General features: G+C 33.9%; 1 protein-coding gene and 1 long non-coding RNA gene across 4 annotated transcripts in view; one reads left to right on the forward strand and one right to left on the reverse strand.

Moving 5' to 3' along the window:
• LOC128639870 (uncharacterized) lies at positions 1-26,474 on the forward strand. 2 transcript variants are annotated; one of them, XR_008399269.1, is made up of 4 exons: positions 1-73; positions 1,303-1,387; positions 3,363-3,419; positions 25,280-26,474. It is a non-coding gene; the product is annotated as an uncharacterized LOC128639870 (long non-coding RNA). The 2 variants fall into 2 exon arrangements; XR_008399268.1 differs by lacking the exon at positions 1-73 and adding an exon at positions 635-829.
• The window catches only part of LOC128639869 (pulmonary surfactant-associated protein D), a 21,500-nt gene continuing 13,851 nt past the window's right edge, over positions 19,662-27,310 (reverse strand). For both annotated transcript variants that reach the window (XM_053692089.1, XM_053692088.1), the window contains exons 3-5: positions 25,301-25,417; positions 23,044-23,127; positions 19,662-20,747 (exon numbers count right to left, since the gene is read on the reverse strand). In XM_053692089.1, coding sequence (XP_053548064.1) covers positions 20,365-20,747; positions 23,044-23,127; positions 25,301-25,417 — 584 coding nt within the window. In that variant the 3' untranslated portion in view covers positions 19,662-20,364. The remainder of the gene's footprint in view (positions 20,748-23,043; positions 23,128-25,300; positions 25,418-27,310) is intronic.

Raw genomic sequence — 27,310 nt, forward strand, 5'->3', positions numbered from 1 at the left:
GTAATCCTTGCTCTCGCAGTCTTCCTATCTGTTGATCCACTACTTCAAGCTGAAGCTTTTCAAATAGTTGCAGGTATCCTTCATCTGTATGTAACTCTGGTGTCCACCTTTCTGAATAAAGTGTGTTAGTACAAAACACTGCTCCATTATATGATTTTACTCCTCCAGGAAACCTGTATTCCTCCTCCTCTGCGTTTTCCCAGAATGCAATGCGAGGATCTGTGTGATTTTCAGGAAAGAAGCCTTTTTGAGTTAATTGTCCTGTGTTTAGATACAAAATAGGATATTCTTTATACTTGACTTTGTCAATTGTAATCCCAGGACGTGGACATTGATCTGCTTTTATTTCATTTGCAGGCCATCTCCTTGTCCCTTGAAAGTCCACATAATAGCAATGTGCAAATGTTGAAAAACACATTTTTTCTCTGTATGCCTTTTGTTTCCAGTATTCTTGCAAAGGCAAATCATATTCCAAAGTCTTTGCTTGTATCATTTCCATTTGCCCATTTATGTGATCTTTTACCAATTTTCTTCCCATTTGAGTTGTGATCTTTTCTTTCTTTAATATTACTGTTGAATCTATCAATACGACTTGAGATATTCCTAATACTTTTTGTTTTTGTATTATAGGTTTTGGAAATGGTTTCCAATAAATTCCTTACAGTAGCCCATTCATCTTTATTTCTACAGGTTGCAGATTGTAATGTTCAGCTTTTTTTAGTCTTGATATCGTTGGTACAGCATCCTCTTGAGCTTTTGTTTGATTCCATGCCAGAACAGCTCCAGGTCTCTTTGCAAGATTATTCCACTGTAGACGAAAAACTATCATGTAGGTTGATATCAAGATAAGGAGAAGTATAAAAAGTATCAGTACTGTATATCTCAATATTTTAAGGTTTTTATAATTGAACAAGTTCTTTAACATTTTCAGTCCTTGTTGTTGTATCAGTGTTCGTGCTGATAGCATAGTATTTATGATAGGTAAAACAGGATTAGATCTTGTAACTGGTGTTGGTGTATCAAATGAATCTACTTCAGTTATTTGATCACCTTCTTCAACATCATAATAAAAAAAGGTGTTATAGTCTCTGGATTTGAAGAAAATGGCATCATTTGAAATTGATTATTAATCCGGTTTGCTTCATTCAGAGTAACCCACTGAGAGTAAGTCAGAGGGTTTGTCATCTTCTAACTCAAATTTAGAAGCTGGTTTTAAGTTATCAATGCTGACAATTCTGTCTTTTCCTTGTTTGTCTTCTATAATCAAAGTCCTTAGGTTAATGACATGTTTTACCTTTGTAGGTTTCCACCTTGGCCATAAAGGTTTTGCTGCTTGAACTCTTTCCTGGACAAACTGACCAACCTGTGGTGTCCAAGCTCATAAAAGGTTAGGTGTAAAAGCAGGTCATGAAAAACAATCACGTATTTCTTGTAAAATAGATAATTGCTCTAACCTCCCTGGTGCAGAAAGGTACTCAGTATTAAACATTGTATTCATAGGTATACCATATAACAATTCATAAGGTGTTTTCCCAGTAATAACAGAAGGTATATTGTTTAAACCTACTTGTACATAAGTTAACAGGGGATACCACTGTTTTTGGGCGGTTAGTTAGTAACTTGGTTAACAATCGTTTTACCTCAGCATTTTTCCTTTCAACAACCCCACTACTTTGGGGATGATAAGGTGCACTGATTTCCCATTTTATATCAAAAGACTTAGCCCACTCTTGTGCTTGAGTAGATGTTAAAGCTGGTCCAGCATCTGAGTGTAGGGCTTTAGGTTTACCAATACTTACTAAGGAATTGAGATTATCAAGCGTGGTACTAGCCGTGGCACTTTTAACAGGGTATAACCATATGAACCTTGTACAAGCATCAACATATACTAACACATATTTATACCCATGTGAAGTAGGTAAAGGCCCTATGTGATCTAAATAAATCAGATCAAATGGCTTATTATGAATTTCTTTAACAATGTATGGTTGTTTATAGTGATTTGGATTATTAACTAGGAGACATGCTTTACAACTCCCTATAACTCTTATGACCGTTCCTTCATATTAGGCCACCAATATTTTTACTTTAGGGTAAATAAGACTTTATCTCGCCCTAAATGAGGATGTCCAATACTAGAATAGGCCATCTCTGTTATGTTCCATCTGTCTATGACAGGGGGAATAATCAATTGTTAGTCTCCAATCTTAACCATACAATGTTTGTCTTTTAATTCATAAAGATATGTTTTAGGATAACCAGGTGGATTAGGTCTGGTTTTATCCAAGCAAGCATTTAACTCTGTGTCAAGATTACTGGTTGCTGTCATTCGAGTTTTAACTGCAATTACTGCATATTTTTGACTTACACTTTGTGCAAGCGTATCTGCAAATGTATTGCCTTCTGTATGCAAAGAAGAACCTAGCTTTCTATGAGCTGGTTCATGTACTACTTCAATATCAGGCTTTAGATCTAAATAAGCAGCAATTGCTTTCCATTTGACAATATGCTTTAATGGTTTTTCTTTGCAGTTAAAAAACCATTAGATTTCCAGATTCGTAAATCCTGGAATACAGATCTTGCCAGGTATGCAGAATCAGTTCCAATCAACACTGGTCCTTTATCTAACAATGCTTCCTTCATAGCAAATGCTAATGCAGAAATTTCTGCAAATTAAGCTGAATGATCCCTTAAAGGGATTTGCCATGAACGCATCAAAGTCAGAGTGGGAGAATATTTTGCAATTCCTGCTCCAGCAGATTTATTTACTTTTTCTTTACTAGAAATTACTGCAGAACCATCAGTATAAAAAATAGCAGAATAACGATTATTTGGATAAGTTTATAAATTCCAACTTGAGGGTTGCTTTGGAGCTGGTAAATCATCTAGAGGTGTCAGATTCTTATCAAGAATAAAATGTATCTGTGGGTCTTCCAAAATAGAAAACCATTTTATCCATCCATTTTTTAGTGCTTTCTTGTCTGGTATAGTCTGCTTTTGTAAGTTATCAAGTGAGGTTACTGATGTATGTACATATATATCTTTCCCCTGTGCAATCTGTCTTGACTTTAACAGTGTTATAATAATAGCTACCAAAAGCTTCTCTATCATAGTAAACTTTATCTCTGTTTGTGAATATACATAAGATAGAAGTGCTATTGGAATTGTCTCATTTACATTATATAACCTTATATAGCTTGCATTTGGCGATACATTTATGTAATCTAATAGATCCTTAGTACTATCTCTTTGAGCTAAATACTCTGTTCTATTTACTGCCTCTAATAATGCATTTAATAATGCATTTAGTGCCTCTTCCTGAGTCGTCCACTTAAAAAGTATCCTTGGTCTTTTTGTTTTAGATTTTATCTCCCTTGAGACTGCAGCATGCTAAGATGCAATTAACACAATGAAATCAGGTATGAAAAACATTGCATAAGTAAGTAAACCAATTATACTACGTAATTGTTTTAGAGAATGTGGATGCGTTAAAGCTGCTATTATGTCTTTATAATTATAAAATAATCCTCTCCCCCTTTCAGAAATTTCAAATCCCAAGAAAGTAACAGTATGTCCTGCAATTTGAGATTTCTTAAGAGATACTACATAACCTGCAGCATGTAATATAGTCAAAACCTGATCTAACACTGCTATGTGTTACTCCTCACTATCATGTGAAAAATATATGTCATCCACATACACCTTCACTTCTGGAAATTTAGACAATAAATTTACTACATCTGAAGTAAATAACGCACTCAAATTAAAAAATTCCTGAGGTAATCGGGTAAATACCAAAATTTTGCCTCTCCAAGTAAAACCTGTTATCCAGTAACTATCTGGAGTAATAGGATGATTCCAAAATCCATTTGCCAAGTCTGACTTTGTCTTAAAAGTTTTCCTTTGCAAATTGTGTAAAATAAAAGGTGCATGTGTATTTTGTGTTGTCACCCTTGGTGTAACTCTGTTAGCTTCTCTATAGTCTAATACCATTAACCAAGAACCATCCGGTTTGGGAACAGGGTAGACTGCTGAGTTCATTTGACTGTACTGTTCTTTTAGTACTCCTTGTTTAAGTAAATCATCAATGACTTTCTGTATATAGGGAATGGCTACACTATTGATTTTATACTGTGCCTGTTTCTTAGGAACTACTATGCCTGTAGCAATATGATGACTGATACCTTTACGATGCCCAACCTGATTTTCCCACTTCTGAAATATTTTAACATTTTTCCTTAAGCAAAAATCTAAGTTTCTAACATCAGATGCTGCAGTATTATCCAATTGCATTTTCATAAATGCTGCTACATCAACTCTAGTAGTTAAAGGAAGTTCATCTTCCAGCTGCAATGAAATAAAATGTGCTACATCCTTATAAGCTATAAGAAAATCAGAATCAAGCTTAGGATGCTGAACTAATTCTAAGTGCACTCTTTTACCATTTATTTTTACCTGTGTATTACATGAGGGATAAGTACCTTCACCTTTTAAAGTCTGTATAGTTATATTTGCTAATACATCTTCTTTTAACATATCTGATTGTACTAAAGATATTTATGCTTGTGTATCTAAATACCCCTCATAAGTCTCTCCCCCATATTCTACTGTTAATTTACTTCATTCACCTTCAGACTCTTCTGGGATGTCTGGTAGTGATTTCTCTATTTGCACTACTTTTTTAGTATTAGCTGGGGCAACTGAAATTTCACTCCTTTCAGTAGAATGAATCTCACGCTCCTGATATCTATCCTGACCCCTGTACCTTTTCCTCTATATCTTACACTACCATCTCCAAATCCATACCGATCTGGAGTCTTTTTTTTTTTTTTAAAAATGGTCTCAATGTCCTGCGAGGAAATTCCTCATAAGGCAAATCTGAAGATTTGCTCTAAATAGTAATAAACTGATTTTCATTGGTGTAAGATGGAGGTGCTTGGGAGTAAGGTAGTGGAGGGTTAAATTTAGTTTGTTTCTGTGGATATTGTTCTCTTGCATTCTTTTTTTTTTTTTACAAACTGAGCTCTGTTTTTCCTTTGCTGAAAAATCTTTTCTCCTTTACTTTTCTCTGCTATTTGAAGTTACTAGTGCATCTCCAGTCAGGTCCTTACCTACAAGTGTATAAGTATGTCTTAAGATATATCAGGTATTTGTTTTCGGTCTCTCAGCAATAGGCATAGAGAGTATTTGTCTCTCTATATCTAAAATTAAGACTTGTCCTTTAACATTTGGCTTTAAACAACCCCATACCACGTTGCGAGTATTCTCTGTAAATCTCAGCTCTAATAAATATGCTACTACAATGCCACTATTTATATTCATCATTCCTAAAAATATCAGCAAGTGAAGCCAAAGTATCTTTACCTTGTGTCTTTACATGATATGCATAAATCACTGAATTCCACTTCCTTGCCTCAAATATAAAAACACACAAACCAGAGAATAAAATAGCATTAACTAACGTTCTATTTTGTGGAAAAAAATAAGTTGGATAAACTCCAGCTAATGCATGAACTCTGTCATTTAACCACAAAGCTATGTCCTTCGGATTGTGTGGCATCACTCCAATTGTTGTTTTTATATTTCATTTAAGAATTCCTGCAGCTTCATCAAAAAAAACAAAAAACTTGCTATATGCATGACACTCCAGACATTTTCACTATTTAAAACCTGAGCTTACATATAACCTAAACATTGTATCACATTAAAAAGGTTTTCCCTCTCAGCTTGCTCATATTCTGCAGCTGGTATTATTTATTTTCCCTTTACTGGACTGTACTAACTAGATCTAGGAGCACCCCACATCTCAATTCAGGCTAAAGCTTTTAGGGCAATGTTTTTGTATTCCTGTAGCAATAACAGGAGGTCTGCCTAAAATCTCTACTATACCATCATAAAAAAACATTTGTATTTCTATTTGTTGCAGGATCAAAATCTGCATCTATAGTGTGATATATAGGTTGTTGCAAAACTACTCCAGCAGCATTAGCAAAGTTTAAATGAATTAAACCATAACTGTATCTCCAAAGCAATAACCTCATAATTTCCAATGACTCTACCATTCTGCATTTTAAACACATAATTGAGTTTTAAAAGATTCTGCAAATCCTGATTAGCCATGATATATCAGTACCTTCCCTCACGTGTGAGGGCACCCAGGTAAAATTATAATAATTATTATAAAACATATATTATCTCTCAAAACACCCAGGGACGCCAATTGTAGTGGTTCACACCTAATTCACTTATAAGGTCTTAAAGCACAGTTATATTGAAATATAAATTCCAAGCACTGAACTTTAAATATTATATCAGTGAAACAGGTCTCATTTCTTACAAATAAAGTTTTGAGTACAATAAAGAGATGGTACTTGAGAAGATAACATTGTTTAAAAATAAATTTTTATTATACAGAAAAATCAGCTTACAGAAGTAATATAAAATTAAATTAATTTAAATCCAATATACACACAGAGTTAAAAGACTTTTAGTTTAAACTTGCTTTCAATAACAATTGTTACATACCACTCAAAATGACTTCTTTGCAACCAAATCTTATCCTTAGAGATGCTCTATAATATCCTGTCAGAGTCACCTGCCTCATGTTTACAACAAGGTGTTTTTATAGTTTTTTATTTGGATGACGTCATCATTTATTGTTTTCTTTTTATATGTATTTTTAGCATCATTTTAACATCAACAAAACTTGTCTAGCTTTTTCTATCTTCAACTATGTGGCCTTGATAATCTGTTATACAAGAGTTTAGACATACGCACTTTAAATTGCAAGGAGTATCCATTTTAGAGCTATAAATTCAAGGTTGAATAAACCTCCATTTTAAATCATATAACATCTTATGTTAAGACTAGTTAGTTGGTTAGTATGTTAGCAGACAGATAATAAAAACCTTTTATATTGTAAAAGACTTTTGTTTAAACATATAAAAGTATTCAGTTATACATTGTACATATTGTACATCATTTAAACATATATTTGAATATAATCATACATATATTGCAAAATAAGCATATTAAAGATTATATTTTTCACAATTTATGTGAACAGGCTCTTATAACAAGGTACAGTCTTTATGTATAGAAGCTGTACATGATAGATTTAAAAGAAATCTATCATTTATAGTTAGTTATAAGTGTCTTGCTGAAAGAATGTATTTCTTACTGTTGGCATATTTATCAAGTGAATAGCAATATTAATTTGCAATCTAACATTACATAGCAGCTTTTATTGAGACAAGCATGCTATAAACAAAGTTTATTTGCAAAGTTATGCATTGTTAACTAAAAATTACATTTACAAGCACAGGTATATCACAGAGTTAATGAAAGCCTGTTACAGTACAGCAGTTGGAGAATTTGTATTGTTTTATGCTGTTTATTTTATGTCAATTTCTTATAGAATCACCACTCTATGGTCTCTATTTATCAAGCTGTGAAAACAGCTTTGTGCCAAAGCGTTTTAAGCTTGTTCAATTGAGCCTAAGACACTAGATAAGTAGCAGCAGCCTTTACTTCTCCGCCGTCTAAACTGTGGTTGCAGTGAGGTCAGGGGGACAGATTTGCAGTAGCAAACCTTGTCCGTCCGGCCTTTAATAACTATGCCTCAGCAATTACTTATCTTGCTGTAAACTTGTTTAAGATCTCTGTGTTTTTCTTAATTCCAGTCTTCAGGATCTAACACTAACTGGTTACATTTTCAGGATATCAACTGATCAGTAACCATTGTTATTAGCCTGCTCACACCATAGGTAATTCTACAAATCTGGTCTGTTAGTGTGCACTGATTTCTGTAAATGTGAAACACTGATCTATCTATCTATCTATCTATCATCTATCTATCTATCTATCTATTTATCTGTATATTATCTATCAATCTATCTTTCAATCATCTATCTAAATCTCCAATTTACTTCTATTATTAAAATGTGCTTCATTCTCATGTTATCCTTTGCTGAAAGAACATCATTGCACTGCTGGCAGTTAGCTGAACACATCTAGTTAGCCAATCACAAGAGACAAATGTGTGCAGGCACCAATCAGCAACTAGCTCCCACTAGTGTATGATAAGTGCAGATTCTTTTTCAACAAAGGATACCAAGAAAACGGAGCACATTTGAAAATAGAAGTGAATTATAAAGTGTCTTAAAATGACATGCTCTATCTGAATCATGCAAGTTTAATTTTGATTTTCCTATCCCTTTAAAGGGACATTAGTCTCAAAATGCATCTGCTGAGCACATGAAACAGAGCAAGCTAGTCTGTTAAGGTTCCTTCTTTTTCTCATTAAAATATTATGAGGAGTTATATGATTTTTCCGTTAATACTGAATTAACATGAAATACATCTTTACACATATCCCAAGGGACACATTTCCCAAATCGCTATTGATGGACAGGGACGTACCTTTATCTCCATTAAAAGAGCGAAACCTATTGGAGTGGAACATCTTTTTTTATGATGCCTTTTAAAATACTGTTTCATATGCAATAAATAAAGATGACTTTAGTGCCGCTTCAATTTACTAAATAAACATTAAAGCAATAGTTTAGTATTAAATATGTGTTATGCACACCAGTCAAAATTATTTATGTAAACATTACCAAAGCTTAAAGGTTGACCTAGTTCTACAAAACACCAAATCTGTTCAAATTGTATACGTGTTCAGGTTACACCACAACAGCATGAAATCCATAAAGGATATTGACGTATTTGTAAGTTTCATACTAATAGACAATTGCCTGTTTAAAAATCTGAATTTAGCAAAGGTGACTCTGATTTATATGGTTGGTTTAAATGTATTCAAAATGGCCTTGTTCACTATATGAACTTGTAAAATATTGCAAAAAAAACAACAAAAACAAACCAATAATAAATAAAAAATATCAGGAAAATAGAGGGTAAATAGGAAAGTTCAGTATCCTCCAAATGTCAGCGTATTATGGTCAACAACCTTTGTACACTGGTATAAATATTTGTTCTTTTCTAATTTACTCAGCTCCTCAAACATTTTGCTTTATTGAAAGATAAAACATATTACTTGACTTTAAAAAGCAAATTGTGAAGCAGATCCTTAATATGGTGTTTTTTTTTCTTTTCCATAGCAGAACTGATGTACACTTATATTAGTATAAATGAGAGATATTCTAACTTAAAAACAACATAAATTCACAATATAATCTGGAACATATCCCTTTCTTTACTCATAGGATGTGAACTCATTGTTAAAACAAAGCAGCATTCTTAGGAATAGATTATGAGTGGAGCATTAGCATTTAAGTGATATCAGGTTTTCATGGCCGTTTGCAAACAAGTTAAATTCCGGACATATTACAAATTGAAAGTAAATACGAACCCGTGAGTGCAATCGTGATTTTTGTTTTAATGATTACTGCAACTTCAAAGCTATGGTTAACTATTACGTGAGTCAACAACATGTTGCAAAACACATCAAAAATACATTTAAAAGTACAATTAAAACAATTGCAATAAAAAGTTATAAGGGCTCAAATAAATTAGGTCTGCTAAAGGGCTTTAACAAAGAGATACATACATATACATGTCTAAGGGGCCTATCTATCAAACTCTGTACCAGGGCCATCTTTAAAATTGACTGGACCCTGGGCAAACTTTTTCTTGGGCCCCCCTATGCAATTTTCGATCTCCACCCCAACATTCCAAAAAGCAACTAAATCAATTTAATTTATAATTTTCTATTATTTTTTTTTAATTATTAGCCGAGCTGGGCTCATCATTTAAAAAAAATTAAATAAATTGCTAAATGGGAAACTGGACCTAAGCAGTACTAATAAGTATAAATTGCTCCACTGTGGATTAATTTAATATGCTTTTGAATGTGATTCTGGTGTAAGGTTAGCTGGTTTAAGAGATTTAGGGCAGCCAACAGGAGCAAAGCAAGGTAAAGGCCCCTATTTATCAAAGGTCTGGCGGACCTGATCCGACAGTGCGGATCAGGTCCGCAAGACCTCGCTGAATGCGGAGAGCAATATGCTCACCGTATTCAGCATTACACCACCAGCTCACAAGAGCTGCTGGTGCAACGCCGCCCCCTGCTGACTCGCGGCCAATGGGCCACCAGCAGGGAGCTGTCAATCAACCTGATCGTACTCGATCGGGTTGATTTCCAGCGATTCCTGTCCGCCTGCTCAGAGCAGGCGGACAGGGTTATGAAGCAGCGGTCTTTAGACTCGCCAGAAACACGGGCCCACAAGCTCCGTATGGAGCTTGATAAATGGGCCCCAAAGACTGAGGAGGAAGCATGGAGGTGCAGACAAATATAAGTTTACTGACTGGAACAGCAGAACTACTATGGGAAGCTGTAAAATCTGAGACAGAGAGAAAAAAAAAACTATAAAAATAAACCTTACCTTAATGTGTGAAGTATCAGCATGACACTTCTTGGCTAGGAACAAGTTCTGATGCAGTGACCTTTTCTGATGCAGTGGGATTGGCTGGATGCTGAGTTAGGGCTTAGCATTCAGTGCTGCACAGTGCACATCTAAAACAGCACATGGCACTAGCTTGGCATGTCACATGACACCGGCACATTCTGGCACAGTTTCTCACAAATAAATATAAGCAGAGAACTTTTGACTGTGACATTATTAGGACTGACTGTGTGTCCTCCCCATGTCACATGACATCAGCAGCCTGGCATGAGCTAACATTTATTTTAGGAATCTTGGGCCCCTCAACAAAGACTGGGCCCTGGGCAGCTGCCCCTTTTGACCTGTGTTAAAGACAGCCCCGTGTTTCTGCCGAGCCTGCAGTCTCGCCAGAAACAGCAGTTATGAAGCAGCAATCTAAAGACCGCTGCTCCATAACCCTGTCCGCCTGCTCCGATGAGGCAGACAGGAATCGCCGGAATTCAACCCGATCGAGTACGATCGGGTTGATTGACATCCCCTGCTGGAGGCCGATTGTCCGCGAGTCTGCAGGGGGCGGCGTTGCTCTCCACATTCAGCGATGTCTGTCGGACCTGATCCGCACTGTCGGATCAGGTCCGACAGACATATGATAAATAGGCCTCTAAATGTGTATTTGTATGTATGAATATATATATATATATATATATATATATATATATATATATATAATCAACACACAAGCAGTGAAGTCACAGGATTTTCCCAAAAAGATGTAAATTTAATTGACGTTTCAGGGATGTATTCTCCCCTTCTTCAGTGTGTTGATTATATTATTGGAGTGGAAGTACAGGTGGTTGAACCAGGAGGGCAGATTCAACAATTGAGTTTGCATAGGAAATTAGTACATCTAGGCAAGTATCCTCACTTGCTTTCCCCCAGAAATTCTTAATATACAATGTTTCCAATGCACAAGAGAATTGTGGGTAAGATATGCAAATTCTCAGTTTTTTTGCTTCAAAAATACTGTTTTGACACAGCGATCCTTTTAAACAGGATTATGACAGCAAACCAGAAATCCCTCACTAGACAAGCCTGTTTCATTCTTTTTGGAACTCATCAGTGGGAGATAGCTTTCTGGTTGCTGCACTGGAAAAGCTATTTTCATGGTTTAACCAAAATTCATTAAAATTATGGGGGGAGATAAAAAACTGAAATTAAAATCCTCCATGTCTCAAAATTAAATCAATGTAAAGATTTGCATAGGAAATTAGCACATCTAGGCAAGTATCCCCGCTTGCTTTTCCCCAGAAATTCTTAATATACAATGTTTCCAATGCACAAGAGAATTGTGGGTAAGATATGCAAATTCTCATTTTTTTTGCTTTAAAAATACTGTTTTGACACAGCGATCCTTTAAAACAGGATTATGACAGCAAACCAGAAATCACTCACTAGACAAGCCTGGTTCGTTCTTTTTGGAACTCATCAGTAGGAGATAGATTTCTGGTTGCTGCATTGGAAAGGCTATTTTCATGGTTAAACCAAAAGTCATTAAAATTATGGGGGGAGATAAAAAACTGAAATTAAAATCCTCCATGTCTCAAAATGAAATCAATGTAAATATTTGCATAGGAAATTAGTATATCTAGGCAAGTATCCCCGCTTGCTTTTCCCCAGAAATTCTTAATCTACAGTGTTTCCAATGCACAAGAGAATTGTGGGTAAGTTATGCAAATTAGATATGCAAATTATCAGTTTTTTTGCTTCAAAAATACTGTTTTGACACGGCGATCCTTTTAAACAGGATTATGACAGCAAATCAGAAATCACTCACTAGACAAGCCTGTTTCGTTATTTTTGGAACTCGTCAGTAGGAGATAGATTTCTGGTTGCTGTATTGGAAAAACTATTTTCATGGTTAAACCAAAATTCATTAAAATTATGGGGGGAGATAAAAAACTGAAATTAAAATCCTCCATGTCTCAAAATTAAATCAATGTAAATATTTGCATAGAAAATCAGTACATCTAGGCAAGTATCCCCGCTTGCTTTTCCCCAGAAATTCTTAATATACAAAGTTTCCAATGCACAAAAGAATTGTGGGTAAGATATGCAAATTCTCATTTTTTTTCCTTCAAAAATACTGTTTTGACACAGTGATCCATTTAAACATGAATATGACAGCAAACCAGAAATCACTCAATAGACAAGCCTGTTTCATTCTTTTTGGAACTCATCAGTAGGAGAAAGATTTCTGGTTGCTGCATTGGAAAAGCTATTTTCATGGTTAAACCAAAATTCATTAAAATTATGGGGGGGATAAAAAACTGAAATTAAAATCTTCCATGTCTCAAAATTAAATCAATGTAAATTAATACATCTAGGCAAGTATCCCCGCCTTGCTTTTCCCCAGAAATTCTTAATATACAATGTTTCCAATGCACAAGAGAATTGTGGGTAAGATATGCAAATTCTCAGTTTTTTTTGTTTCAAAAATACTGTTTAGACACAGCGATCCTTTTAAACAGGATTATGACAGCAAACCAGAAATCACTCACTAGACAAGACTGTTTCGTGTTTTTTTTGGAACTCATCAGTAAGAGATAGATTTCTGGTTGCTGCATTGGAAAAGCTATTTTCATGGTTAAACCAAAATTCATTAAAATTATGGGGGGAGATAAAAAAACTGAAATTAAAATCCTCCATGTCTCAAAATTAAATCAATGTAAATATTTGCATAGGAAATTAGTACATCTAGGCAAGTATCCCCGCTTGATTTTCCCCAGAAATTCTTAATATACAATGTTTCCAATGCACAAGAGAATTGTGGTAAGATATGCAAATTCTCAGTTTTTTTGCTTCAAAAATACTGTTTTGACACAACGATCCATTTAAACAGGATTATGACAGCAAACCAGAAATCACTCACTAGACAAGCCTGCTTCGTTCTTTTTGGAACTCATCAGTAAGAGATAGATTTCTGGTTGCTGCATTGGAAAAGCTATTTTCATGGTTAAACCAAAATTCATTAAAAATATGGGGGGAGCTGCCAAGGGCTCATTTTTATGCCTTCTTACAAATGCGCCACTACATTACTCAACTGATTAGAGAGGATCCACACTTTTGGGAGTCGCATGCGCTCGGTGTAGCAGTGGGCTCCTTCAGACTGGGCAATTTCACAATCTCAGGGATATACAAGACACTGCGACACTGTTTCTGGTTGCTGCATTGGAAAAGCTATTTTCATGGTTAAACCAAAATTCATTAAAATTATGGGGGGGAGAAAAAAACTGAGAATTTGCATATCTAATTTGCATATCTTACCCACAAATCTCTTGTGCATTGGAAACATTGTATATTAAGAATTTCTGGGGAAAAGCAAGCGGGGATACTTGCCTAGATGTACTAATTTCCTATGCAAATATTTACATTGATTTCATTTTGAGACATGGAGGATTTTAATTTCAGTTTTTTATCTCCCCCCATAATTTTAATGAATTTTGGTTTAACCATGAAAATAGCTTTTCCAGTGCAGCAACCAGAAATCTATCTCCTACTGATGAGTTCCAAAAAGAATGAAACAGGCTTGTTTAGTGAGTGATTTCTGGTTTGCTGTCATAATCCTGTTTAAAAGGATTGCTGTGTCAAAACAGTGTTTTTGAAACAAAAAAACTGAGAATTTGAATATCTTACCCACAACTCTCTTGTGCATTGGAAACATTATATATTAAGAATTTCTGGGGAAAAGCAAGCTGGGATACTTGCCTAGATGTACTAACTTCCTATGCAAATATTTACATTGATTTAATTTTGAGACATGGAGGATTTTAATTTCAGTTTTTTACCTCCCCCCATAATTTTAATGAATTTTGGTTTAACCATGAAAATAGCTTTTCCAATGCAGCAACCAGAAATCTATCTCCTACTGATGAGTTCCAAAAATAACGAAACAGGCTTGTCTAGTGAGTGATTTCTGGTTTGCTGTCATAAACCTGTTTAAAAGGATCGCTGTGTCAAAACAGTATTTTTGAAGCAAAAAAACTGAGAATTTGCATATCTAATTTGCATATCTTACCCACAATTCTCTTGTGCATTGGAAACATTGTATATTAAGAATTTCTGGGGAAAAGCAAGCGGGGATACTTCCCTAGATGTACTAATATCCTATGCAAATATTTACATTGATTTATATATATATATATATATATATATATATATGTGTGTGTGTACAGTATGTTTATATGGGTGTAAATATGTATTTATGTGATATATATATATATACACATATATGTATGTGTATATATATATATATATATATATATATATATATATATATATATATATATAAAATTGCAGCCCTTTGCAGTCAAGTAGATGAAAACAGGAAAAATCATATTTATGCAATATTTATATTTAAGTGTTATAACGTGTATTTACTGTAAATATTTCATATTACAGAATATGTTCTATGCATTTATAACAAGATATTCCTATATATATATATATATATATATATATTTGTATACATCTATACCTATATATAATCATGTATATACTGTATATATATATATATATATATATATATATATATATATATATATATATATATATATATATATATATATATTCTTGAAATACTTATAAATATACTGTGGACTCCTCTACTAATTATCAAGCTCATCAGTTTCAGCTACACCCATTGTTAACAGGTGCAAATACAGTAAGACACTTGTGCACAAACTCTGTTCTATGGATTGTAACATTAAAGAGACATTAAACCAAAAGATTTTCTTTCATGATTCTGGTAGAGAATACAATTTTAAACAACATTCCAATTTAATTCTATTATTTAATTTGCTTCATTCTTTATTTATCCTTTGTTAAAGAAATAGCAATGCACATGGGTGAGCCAATCACATGAGGCAAATATGTGCAGCCACCAATCAGAAGCCACTGAGCCTATCTAGATATGCTTTTCAGGAAGGAATAACAAGAGAATGAAGCAAATTAGATAACAGCAGTAAATTAGAAAGTTTTTTAAAATGGTATTCTCTATCTGAATCATGAAAGTAAAAATGTGGCTTTAATGTCCCTTTAATTAATCAAGAGCGAAAAAGAAGCATCCCATAAGCACCTCACATGTCATCACAATGATAAATACAGAGGGGGTTATATTATCCCCAATCGGTACGTTTAATACGAGTTAAACAATCTCTGTATATAATCTATATTGTGACATTAACAATCCACAAAGGGGATAGCATGGCCACTCGCTGAGCTCTCGTGTTACCCCATTACAATTATTGAAAAAAATTGGGTATTCCTGTGTTAGTATCTTTGGGATGATGATCTAAATGTCTCTGGGCTGGCTAGATTATTAAAGAATGCTCACCAGTACTTCTATTTCCCTTGTGGAATAATCTAAAGACATTTTTTTTACCCTGAAAATAGGGTGTCTTGCTAAGGGGCGTATACTGCATTTTTATATGGTGAGGAGAACCAAACATTTCAAAAGCGCACAATGAAGTTCATAATTTAAAAATCTTGCAAAATGAATAGAACTATGCACACAAGAATACACAGTAAAAAATTGTATTGTTAAAGGGACAGTAAACCTTAAAAATAATGTTATATAATTCTGCACATAGTGCAGAATTATATAACATTATATTAGCCAAACATTTCTAAAACCTAATATTCCCTATTAAATTTTTTTTTAAAAGCGCTGTTTTCACTATGTGCAGAATTATATAACATTATTTTTAAAGTTTACTGACACTTTAAGGTGCATCTAAAATCGTAACAAAATTCTTCACCACAAAACGTATTTTATAAAAAACATAAAATTTGTGTGTTAATTGCATTAAATTATGGGAATAATTTGTATAAAATATACACAGTGTAAATCGTAATTTAAGTACACTGGATGTGCAAAAATCACTTCGAAATGTGTGCCAATAAGTGCAAAATACATAGCGTTTTTTTTTTTTTTTGTAAAATGGGCTGCAGGGGGCGTTCCATGGGCTTATATGAAATTGTCTCTGCTTAATTCTGTAAATATTTTCATACTATAAATTTCACAGTTTTCTCAAAACACTTAAAATACTTATATACCTAATAGACTAACACATGCCTAAGACACTATAGGCGATTGTAAGATGTTATACGCCTAAAGCAGCGTAAAGTGATTTAAATTGGCTACAGGATTTCATTTTTAAAATGCTCCACCTGTTCACTTACCCGCATGCTCTATTACTTTAAATTGGAGATGTCTCGCCATTTGCAGGAAGTGCCCCTTTTTGTACGATAATTCAACCAGGGTAGCCCCTGCAAGGATTGGCAAGAAAAAAAGTATGATCTGGCAAAGTTTTGATCATCGGCCAAATCACCATATTATTCCATTATCATTACACAAATTATTGCAAGCCTACTTGGAAAGGGAGGAATGACCAGAACCACCTGGAATAATTAGTGATTTGTGATAGTAGATGACTAAGAGACTAGAATAGGAATACCCAGCTTTTTAAGTTAATTGTGAAGCGGTAACATGGGGTAACAACTTTTTTCTTCTTATCATTGTGTTTGCAACTTCACAGGATAATTATTTTACATCAGGAAAAACAATATGGCTTAATAGTTATATTTACATTCATGTGCCTGTATGCTTGTATGTCTGTTTTAGCAGTGGGTGCATTAAAGGACCACTAAATACAGTACAATTGCATAATTAACAAGTGCATAATAAAAAAGACAATGCAATAACACCTACTCTAAATTTTAAATAAACAGTAGATGTTTTTCTGGTAAATTAATTTTCTCTCCCATTTTCTGGCCCCCTGTATCATGTGACAGACATCAGCCAATCACAGACAATAGTGCTTCTGCACATGCTCAGTAGGAGCTGGTGCTGTAGAATGTGTGAATATAACAAGATTGCGCAAAATTTGATAATGGGAGTAAATTGGAAAGTGTCATATAACTGCTGCTCTATCTGAATAATAAATCTTTATTTACAAGTAGAATTAAATAAGACAAAGTTTTATAATTTTATTTTGTACTGCAAGTTCTTCTGAGGAAGGCAGTCATATTGTGCCGGAGAGATAGCTCAGCATGCTAAGGCACTGTGGCTGATCTCTGTAGCAACCCAAGGGTTACAGGTTCGATCCCCGGCGAGGTCCACTCAGCCTTTCATCCTTCCGAGGTTGATAAAATGGACAGCGCCTTGAGACCCTTACGGGTGATTAGCTGCGCTTTACAAGTACCCAATACATACATTGTGCTGAAACATGAAGTGTACATGTTTGTGAGCAGAAATACATTGACGGGCATTTAATGCATGATCTCCAATGAGTATAATCACACCTAATAAACAAGATACATATGCAGTGTACAAAATATCTGAATAAAGATATGTGCACTTTCATTTTCTTGTATAAACAAATGCTGAATAAGGCAGTGGGTAGCAGTGTTTGGCTATTTTTGGAGCCCAATTTATTTGTCTAATAGTGCAGCACACACAGATCTGTACAAATCCAGGACTTTGTGTGTAGCACTATTAGAAGAATAAATCCAACTCAGAAAATAGCCCTACATTGCTGCCATGGCCATAATTTTAGAAACGGTGCATCTGAGAGCTTGAAAAATCCTTTTCTATGCATTTTTTGGACGATTTTGACGTTTTTTATTTGCATAGTCAACACATGCATAATAAAAATACAACACAATAGCCTGTACTCTGAATTTCAAATAAGTAGTAGATATTTTGGTGACATATTTTAAAGTTACTTATACGTTCCCCTCCCCCAGTATCACCTGACAGCCATCAGCCAATTACAAATAAGTATATATTGTGAACTATTGCATATTGTCGGAAGGAGCTGGTGTTTTTAGAAAGTGTGCGTATAATGATGGAAGTAAATTGGATTTTTTTTTCTTGCATACTTTGTCTCAATCATGAAAGTTTAACTTTGACTTCAGTGCCCCATTAAAGAACCAGTCAACACAGTAGATTTGCATAATCAACAAATGTAAGATAACAAGACAATGCAATAGCACTTAGTCTGAACTTCAAATTATTAGTAGATTTTTTTTCTGACAATTTTAAAAGTTATATCTTTTACACTCCCCCTGTACCATGTGACAGCCATCAGCCAATAACAAATGCATACACGTACCATGTGACAGCCATCAGCCATTTACAAATGCATACACACTTATTCTTGCACATGCTCAGTAGGAGCTGGTGACTCAAAAAGTTTAAATAAAAAAAGACTGTGCACATTTTGTTAATGGAAGTAAATTGGAAAGTTGTTTAAAATGACATGCTCTATCTGAATAATGAATGCTTAATTTTGATTGAGTGTCCCTTTAAGGGCTAGATTATGAGTGGAGTGCTCGAGCGTTAGCTGCGCTAGAAGTAAGCCTTGCGCTCGTTGGGTTGCACTCGTATTACAAATTGAAAGTAAACTGTTTACGCTCCCGTGCTAACCTGACGAGTGCAAAAAGCCAAAGTTAGAATATTGCGTGCGCATTCAGTATTGCCCCACAGAAGTCAATTGAGTAAAAAAAGTGGAAAAAACACCCAACTTGCACAAACCTGATCACAAATTCTCATGTGTGCTAACCCAACATGAAAATATTAATATTTCACATTCCAGTGTTCTTCATATAGAAGAATATGTTCTATTTATTCATAAATACCTATTTCTACATTTGTCTGATGGTATTTTGGTACAATATATATCTATATACAGTATATATATATATATATATATATATATATATATATATATATATATATATATATATATATATATATGAATATCTACTTTTAAATACTTAGAACATATTCCTTAATGTGCAAAAGATTACAATGTATAATATTTACAGTAAATACACAGTATATAACTTTATTAACAATAAATATTGCATAAATATGCTTTTACATGTTTTTATCTACTTAACTGCAAAGGGCTCCAATGCACACACATATATATATATATATACATACAGTACATACGTATTTATGTGTTTAGATGTGTATATATGTCTGTAAATACATAAAAATACATATAAATACATAAATACATATGTACACACACATATATATATTATATATATAGACGTACAAACACAAAGTGCCACACGATATAAAGGCTATACCTTTTATTAGAGCAACGTTTCGGGAGCCCCGAAACGTTGCTCTAATAAAAGGTATAGCCTTTATACCGTGTGCCACTTTGTGTTTGTACTTCTATGTATTTTGAGGCACAGAGGGTGGCCTTGTAAAGTGTTGCACCGGTGTTTATGAACTTTTATTTGTAATACTGAGAACTCTAAATGGTGAAGTGCGGATTTCATTGCTTCAATATATTATATATAAACATGTTTAGAGATGTATATGTATGTATGTCTATGTTAAAGCCCTTTGTCTGCCTTTTTTTTCTAACACCTGAGTAAACTCACTCTACTCGTAATCTAGCCCTTAGGGGCCAAATTATCAAAGTGTGTATGGACATGATCCTTAGGGGCCGATTTATCAATGTCTGGCGGACATGATACGCTGTCTTAAGAACGCTGCTTCTTAACTCCTGTTTCCGGAGAGCCTAAAGGCTTGTGTGGAAACAGGGGTATTTGGCCTCATTTGGGCCATGATAAATAGGCCCCCTAGTGTTTAATCCCTTGTATCCCACACGTCAACATTATTTTACTACCAGTTCAAACAAAAACAATGATGTAACAATCCCTTTAAATGAAGTAATGGAGTGGTAAACCTTTGGAAGGACCAGTTATGTCATGATCATGTGCCCCTACATTTCTGAAACTACAATCCATCATTCACCTTTGGTCATCATCTACAATATCCAGATAGCACAAAAAAACAATACATTGTATCTATTTCATATTTACATTTACAAAAAAAAGATTAGCAACAAATTGTAAATATAAATTATTTTGAGTATCATTGAAATTCACAAATTACTAGCCGAAGAAGAGAGCACGGTATATCATTCCATTTCCCATTGTCTTGAATTTCCACACAATCTTCTTCTTTGTTGTTATTAGGTTCCCCAAGGTTCCAGTTTGTGAAACTTATTTTGTCTCCTGCTATATATTTAAATATTCCTTCTACATGCTTGTCAGTGATGCCTAGATAAGCTTTAGTAGTGTCCCCTTTTGTATGGAGTATTTCCTGGACTGCTGTATTTTCTGCTGCATTTTTCGGAGTAGGTAGATTTCCTCCAGCCTCCTTACAAGTTTTCTGAGCACTTTCAAAAGTTTCTTCCAATCCATTGGTTACAAAAACTTTCTCACCAGTTTGTTTACCTCCATGGAACAGCAAAACTGAAAGAGAGAGGATAATATCCGTGCTTACATTATTTTGAGGGCATTTGAGAATTTAAGCTTGGAAGTTTATTAGACCTACAATTTTATAAAATAGTCATCAATGTTAGCAATACATGTGGGACCATGCAATAATTTACAACTATATATTACAATATTACACATGCCTATAAAGCAAACAATTATATCATTTGTACATACGTGTGCATTTATATGAGGGGTCACCTGAGACTTTAAACGAATGCTCAACTCAGTTACAGGTAATCTATCTATCTATTTATCTATCTATCTATCTATCTTCTATCTATCTATCTATCTATCTATCTATCTATCTATCTATCTATTATTATTATAATTTATTTGTATACCACTGCAAACTTCTTTATCTATCTATCATCTATCTATCTATACATCTATTATCTATTTATCTATCTATTATTATTATAATTTATTTGTATACCACTGCAAACTTCTTTATCTATCTATCATCTATCTATCTATACATCTATTATCTATTTATCTATCTATCTATCTATCTGTCTATCTATTATTATTATAATTTATTTGTATACCACTGCAAACTTCTTTATCTATCTATCTATCTATCTCTATCTATCTCTATCTATCTATCTATCTATCTATCTATCTATCTATCTATCTATCTATCTATCTATCTATCTATCTCTATCTCTATCTATCTATCTATCTCTATCTATCTATCTATCTATCTATATCTATATCTATCTATCTATCTATCTATCTATCTATCTATCTATCTATCTATCTATCTATCATCTATCTCTATCATCTATCTACCTATCTATCTTCTATCTCTATCATCTATCTATCTATCTATCTATCTATCTATCTATCTATCTATCTATCTATCATCTATCTATCTATCTACAGTATCTATCTATCTATCTATCTATCATCTATCTCTATCTATCATCTATCTCTATCTATCTATCATCTCTCTGTCTATCTCTCTCTCTGTCTCTCTCTCTCTCTCTATCGACCTTTATAATTCCCATGTGAAGTAATTCATATAGCTTTTTGCAGTTTTCAAATTAGAAGTGCATTAGAGAACCCTACATTATCCCACTTACAAAATATTTTTCAATTGCTTTCGTAGTGAGACTCCTTATATGTTGCAATGGATCATAAACTATAATTGTTTAGAACTTTATTAAAGATGCCCAGCAGTTTTTTTACAACATTTTTGAAGTGAGTGGGGGTCCTATTTGTATTTATCTACATGTATTTAGTGGTCCTTCCACTTCTGGTAAGCAGGCACCCATGAGCGAGCCAGCACTGCAATAGGTCGCTTGCACCCTCATCTGCTTGTTAAATGGATCCCTAAATTACATTAAAGTCTATGCTTATAGTCATGTAAAAATATCCCATTAGCAGAGTGCTTTTGACTGGTGTAAGTGAGAATTACATGGCAACACTAATGTAGATAATTACATTTGTACAGAGGAACAAGAGAATGGTTCGTAATAAATTGGGCTGCAAAGACACAAAATATATGGAAACGGTTTTTTAAAAAATATTACATTTTGAATTAAGTGTTAAAAAATAAACCTAATTTATGAGACAAATAAAATGATATAATACAACACTGTGCACTGAAACGTGTGCAGATGGAATATTCTCAGAAGATCTTCCTTGTACGGTACCTCAAAGAAAATGGAAAGAAACTTTCACAATGTAATACTGTTTAATCTAGTAAAAATGGATCCAAACTCAGTAGTTGTGCAGGGGGTTCAATTATTTATTTGAATTCACAATATATTGAAAAACAAGAAAATAGGTCCTTGTCCATAAAAACAGTTAAGGCAAACAGTTCTATTCACGTCCAGGTCTTAACTGCCTTAGTATAGACACTGAATCAGATCTTTTGTATAAACAGCTGTTACACCGTCAGCTGTGTAGGTCCAAGAATTGTGTCAGTAAAGTGGTAGGATTGACCGTCCTTGTGACTTCTGATGACATGCTGTGCCTTTTCCTTTTCTTTGAGGTGCAAGGAAGATCTTCTTAGAATATTCCATATGCACCTGTTTCAGTGCACACTGCACAGTGTTTTATTACATCATTTTATTTTACATGTTTTTCCCTTGTTTGATTTTATACACTGATAATTATACAATTACTATTATTTATATATTTTAATAAACTTAATTATGTTTTTAATATACAATATTTCTTGTTTTCATGTGATGCAATATGCATATGGCCATGATAATAAGCAAAATACATTATGGGAATAACATAAGAATATTATAAATCTTACTTTTGTTATACTTATGAAACGTATTCTGTAGCTTGTTTACTTCATTTTCCAAATTTTTTAATTGATCTTTTACAACTTCGACTTCTGGAGAAAGACAAATCAGTATTACAGAATAAATACAAGATATTTATATTTATATTATTTATATATATATATATATATACACACACTTTTAAAGGAACAGTATACACCAATATTTGTATACACCGATTTTTATATAACTGCATGCACAATACACTACTATAAAGAATAATATGGACAGATACTGATCTAAAAATCCAGTATAAAAACTTACTTAGAAGCTGCCAGTTAAGCACTCTTGATGAGGTTAGGCTAGGACACCCATTGAAAAGAACTGAGAAAGCAAGAATAGCAGACCCTCCCCCCTCCCCTGCATATAAGAAGATGCATAACACAAACAGGAGCAAGCAGGAATCTGTAGACATCAGTATACATCTGATACTTTTGGGCTTGGTTAGGAGTCTGAAAATCAGCACAATGTTATTAAAAATAAGCAAAAGTATACATTGTTACAAAAACACTCCCAGATGGGCTATATAAATGGATCATCTATGAAACATTTATGCAAAGAAAAATCTAGTGTACAATGTCCCTTTAATGTTTGGGATGCAGAATTGCCTGCCTTACAGTGACCTGAGTTTGTTGTGTAGGATACTCTTTCCATTATCTCACAAGAGTTTGCTGAAGTTTGTTTATTATGTATAACAAGAACTACAGAAAGCTCCAACAATCCTATTTAATATTTGTCCAAAAAAAAAAAACACTTGACCTCTAGCAGTCAGCTGTTTATTGTTATTCAAGTTTAAATGTTTGTTTTGCGGTTTAGATTATTGTTTGCATAAAAAAATAAATCAATAAAATTTGTTGCACAGGAAATTAGCACATCTAGGCAAGAAACCCTGCTTGCTTTTACCCAGTAAAACTCCATATACACTGTTACCAATTCACAAGAGGATTCTGGGTAAGATATGCAACATCTCAGATTTTTGGCTCCATACTGCGTTAACACACAGCGATTCCCTAATAGGAAGATTGCAGCAACTACAGAAATTACTACTAGACAGCCTGTTTCGTTCTTGTTAGAACTCATCAGTAGTAGATACATTTCTGCTTGCTGCTTAGGTAAAGCTCATTTCAGGGTTAAATCAAAATTCATAAAATTTATGGTGGAGATAAAAGTCTGAGATTAAAATCCTCCATGTCTCAAAAGTAAATCAATAAAATTTGTTGCACGGAAAATTAGCAAATCTAGGCAAGTATCCCTGCTTGCTTTTACCCAGGAAAAGTACCCAGTTTTTATTGATTTGCTTTTGAGACACGGACCTCGCTGACGGCATTTAACATTGCACAAACATCCCCTGCTCAATGGGGGCCAATCAGCCGCTAGCAGGGGCCGTCAATCATCCCGAAGGTGGCGGACAACAAGTTAAGGAGCAGCGGTCTTACAGCCGCTGCTTCTTAACTTTCATTTCAGATGAGCCGGAAACGATGAGACTCCGAAGCAGCATCCACTGCTTAATAAATGGAGCCCTTAGTGTTAACATTTGTGTCTGCACGTGCATGTGAAGCATAGCTAGATATTCTCAGTGCACCAGCATTTAAAACACTTCAGCGGCTCAGAGTGCCAGTGGGGATTGTATCATGCCAGCAATTAACAAATTGAGTCATTACCATATTGTACAAACACAAAGGCTCTCTGAGCAAGTGCTGTGTTTAAAATGCTGCTGCACGGTGCATACTTAAATACCCTTTTTAAACAGCTGTAGCTTTTATTAGAAGCATTTGTGCTAGTACATGTACGTTACAGAATGCTTCTATTCAAAACTGAAATGCATCTATGTGGATTCTAATTTAAAAATTCTCAATAGTTCTGCAATCTTTTTTTACCGTTGGTATCGTTAGTATGCATTTCTAGGACTTAAGTGTGGTTATATTTTTTTGTAAATAAGTTTCAGAGCGTGTATATGTGCTATGTTGATAGCTCCCATTAGAAAAATCTTAAAGATATTGTAAGTGTATGGTAAGTCTACTTTAGCATGTACTGTTTTAAGCATAGGTCCATGTTGGTTCACAGATTCAAATAACTATATCCTTTATGGTAAACTTACAACTTACATTACTAAATAATATAACAGTGATTAACCTTCCTCAACATGTTTTTATTCACACTTTTGTGTTGACGTGCCAACTTTCATATTTTTCTTTCTTTTATCAGACACTCAATGAAATGGATTACCTGAAGTTGCACTTCTGCCTTGCTCTCCTTTCTGCCCTATGTTACCTTGTTCACCCTTATCTCCAGGTGGACCAAGTTTTCCTGGTGGACCTTGAATTCCCCTGGTTCCTTGGACCCCTGTAAAAAGTCAGGAATAGTGAGATACATCCAGCATTGTTATATTACCTGCAATGTAGGTTGCACCAAAACAACCAATTTTTGCTTTCCAAAGTTCTTTAGAGTCAGCCAACCATAATGTTTAGAATCCAAACCCTAATACAAAAAAAAATTACAGCAGATTATGGTCCTTCAAACAATTCACCAGACACCCTGTTAGGGACCAAATTAAGCTTATGGGACTCATAACAATAAGTAAAGCCAGGCATTTTAATTTGAAGAAAAATAAATATATGGCCAACTGCATTTATAAGACAGTTTATAAGACTTTATTGATTTCAATCAAATGATCATAAAGGAACTAGTGAAGTTAGACTTGTGAGGCCAGTAAAACTGGAGAGTCATCTTAATGTATGAAGCCACACTTTGTTCTTGTCCTTATTCTCAAAATACGCTTAAATAAGTCTCTTGTATGTAGCCTTATCATGAATATAATGGCAAGTTTTATATTGAATACTGGTGAATTCTAGTGTATTGATATTTTATATTTGCCAGTGGTTCTGCTTTTTGATCTGTAAGTCAAGTTTGGTTAAAAAAAAACAGTTTACAAAATATTACAGAGAAACAGATGATTTAGCATTTGCGTAAGCTCATACCTCTCTCATTTACCGTTTATTTAGTGGAATGTACATACATTTTTGGGATTGTCAGCTCAAATCCTATTTTATGATGCATTTGATTACATGCAAGTGAGCCCCGGATGACTCATTTGCTTGTCATCAAATGATATATTTTCTGTATTAAGTGGTTGGTTTCTCTCTTTCCACTAACCATAGGTGTAATAAAGTATCTTGCACCTAACCATAATAAGTTGTATGCTGCAACAACTATTACACTTCAAAGATTAACAAAAGGAAATAATCATCATTCTGTCAATAGTGAGAAGAATATGTTGCTTAATGAATTATTGTTAAGAATTTGTTTTACTTCTGAAATCAAATATTGATGCATTAAGTTGTTTGCATTATTTTACTTTGTGCCATAATAAAGGCTGAGAATAAATTACTATTAGATTATACACCCACTGTACGTTCTTATTTGCATACCATAACCAGCTGCTGTTATGATGCATTTCTTTAGATACTGATCAGGAAATTAAATTATCATTGCATATGTGTAATTGTAAACCTCTCTTAGTGCCTGATAATAAAAAACTTACCCGCATTATAAATAACTAAAATTTTCCTTTCTAAAATTGTTTGGGGGGTATCTCAATACTGATGAAACATTATAGATAATCATTACAGAGCAGGTAGCGTTAGATTATTAGGCCCCTTGGTAAGATTTTTGTATCATTCGCTCTTCTGATCACCTTTAGTTTATTGGATTCTCTGAAGTTCAAAGGGAAGAAATATTTGGTTGCTTAGTGATATTTTACTATCCTATGCATTAGTACATGTTAGCAAGTATTCCCCATTCCCAGAACATTTAGAATCTGGTTAAAATATTGTGTGCGTGTTCACGTATTACCCCATAGAAGTAAAGGGAGAAAAAAAAAGTGGAAAAAATCTAACACACCACTCTCGCATAAACCTGATTATATATTCTCATTTGAGCTAACCTGACATTAAAATATGAATATTTCACATTCCAATGTTCTGCACATACAAGAATATCTTCTATTTATTCATAAATACATATTTCTACATATATCTTATGGTATTTTGGCACAATATATATCTATACCTATATATATAGGTATATATATATATACAGATATTTATAGGAACATTGCAAAACATTGGAATGTGAAATATTTACAGTAAATACATAGTTAAAACCTCTATTAAATATGTATATTGCATAAATGTGCTTTTACATGTTTTCATCTACTTAATGGCATAGGGTTCCAAT

The sequence above is a fragment of the Bombina bombina genome, chromosome 9 (genome assembly GCF_027579735.1).
Source record: "Bombina bombina isolate aBomBom1 chromosome 9, aBomBom1.pri, whole genome shotgun sequence".
In the NCBI taxonomy this organism is placed as follows: Eukaryota; Metazoa; Chordata; class Amphibia; order Anura; family Bombinatoridae; genus Bombina; species Bombina bombina.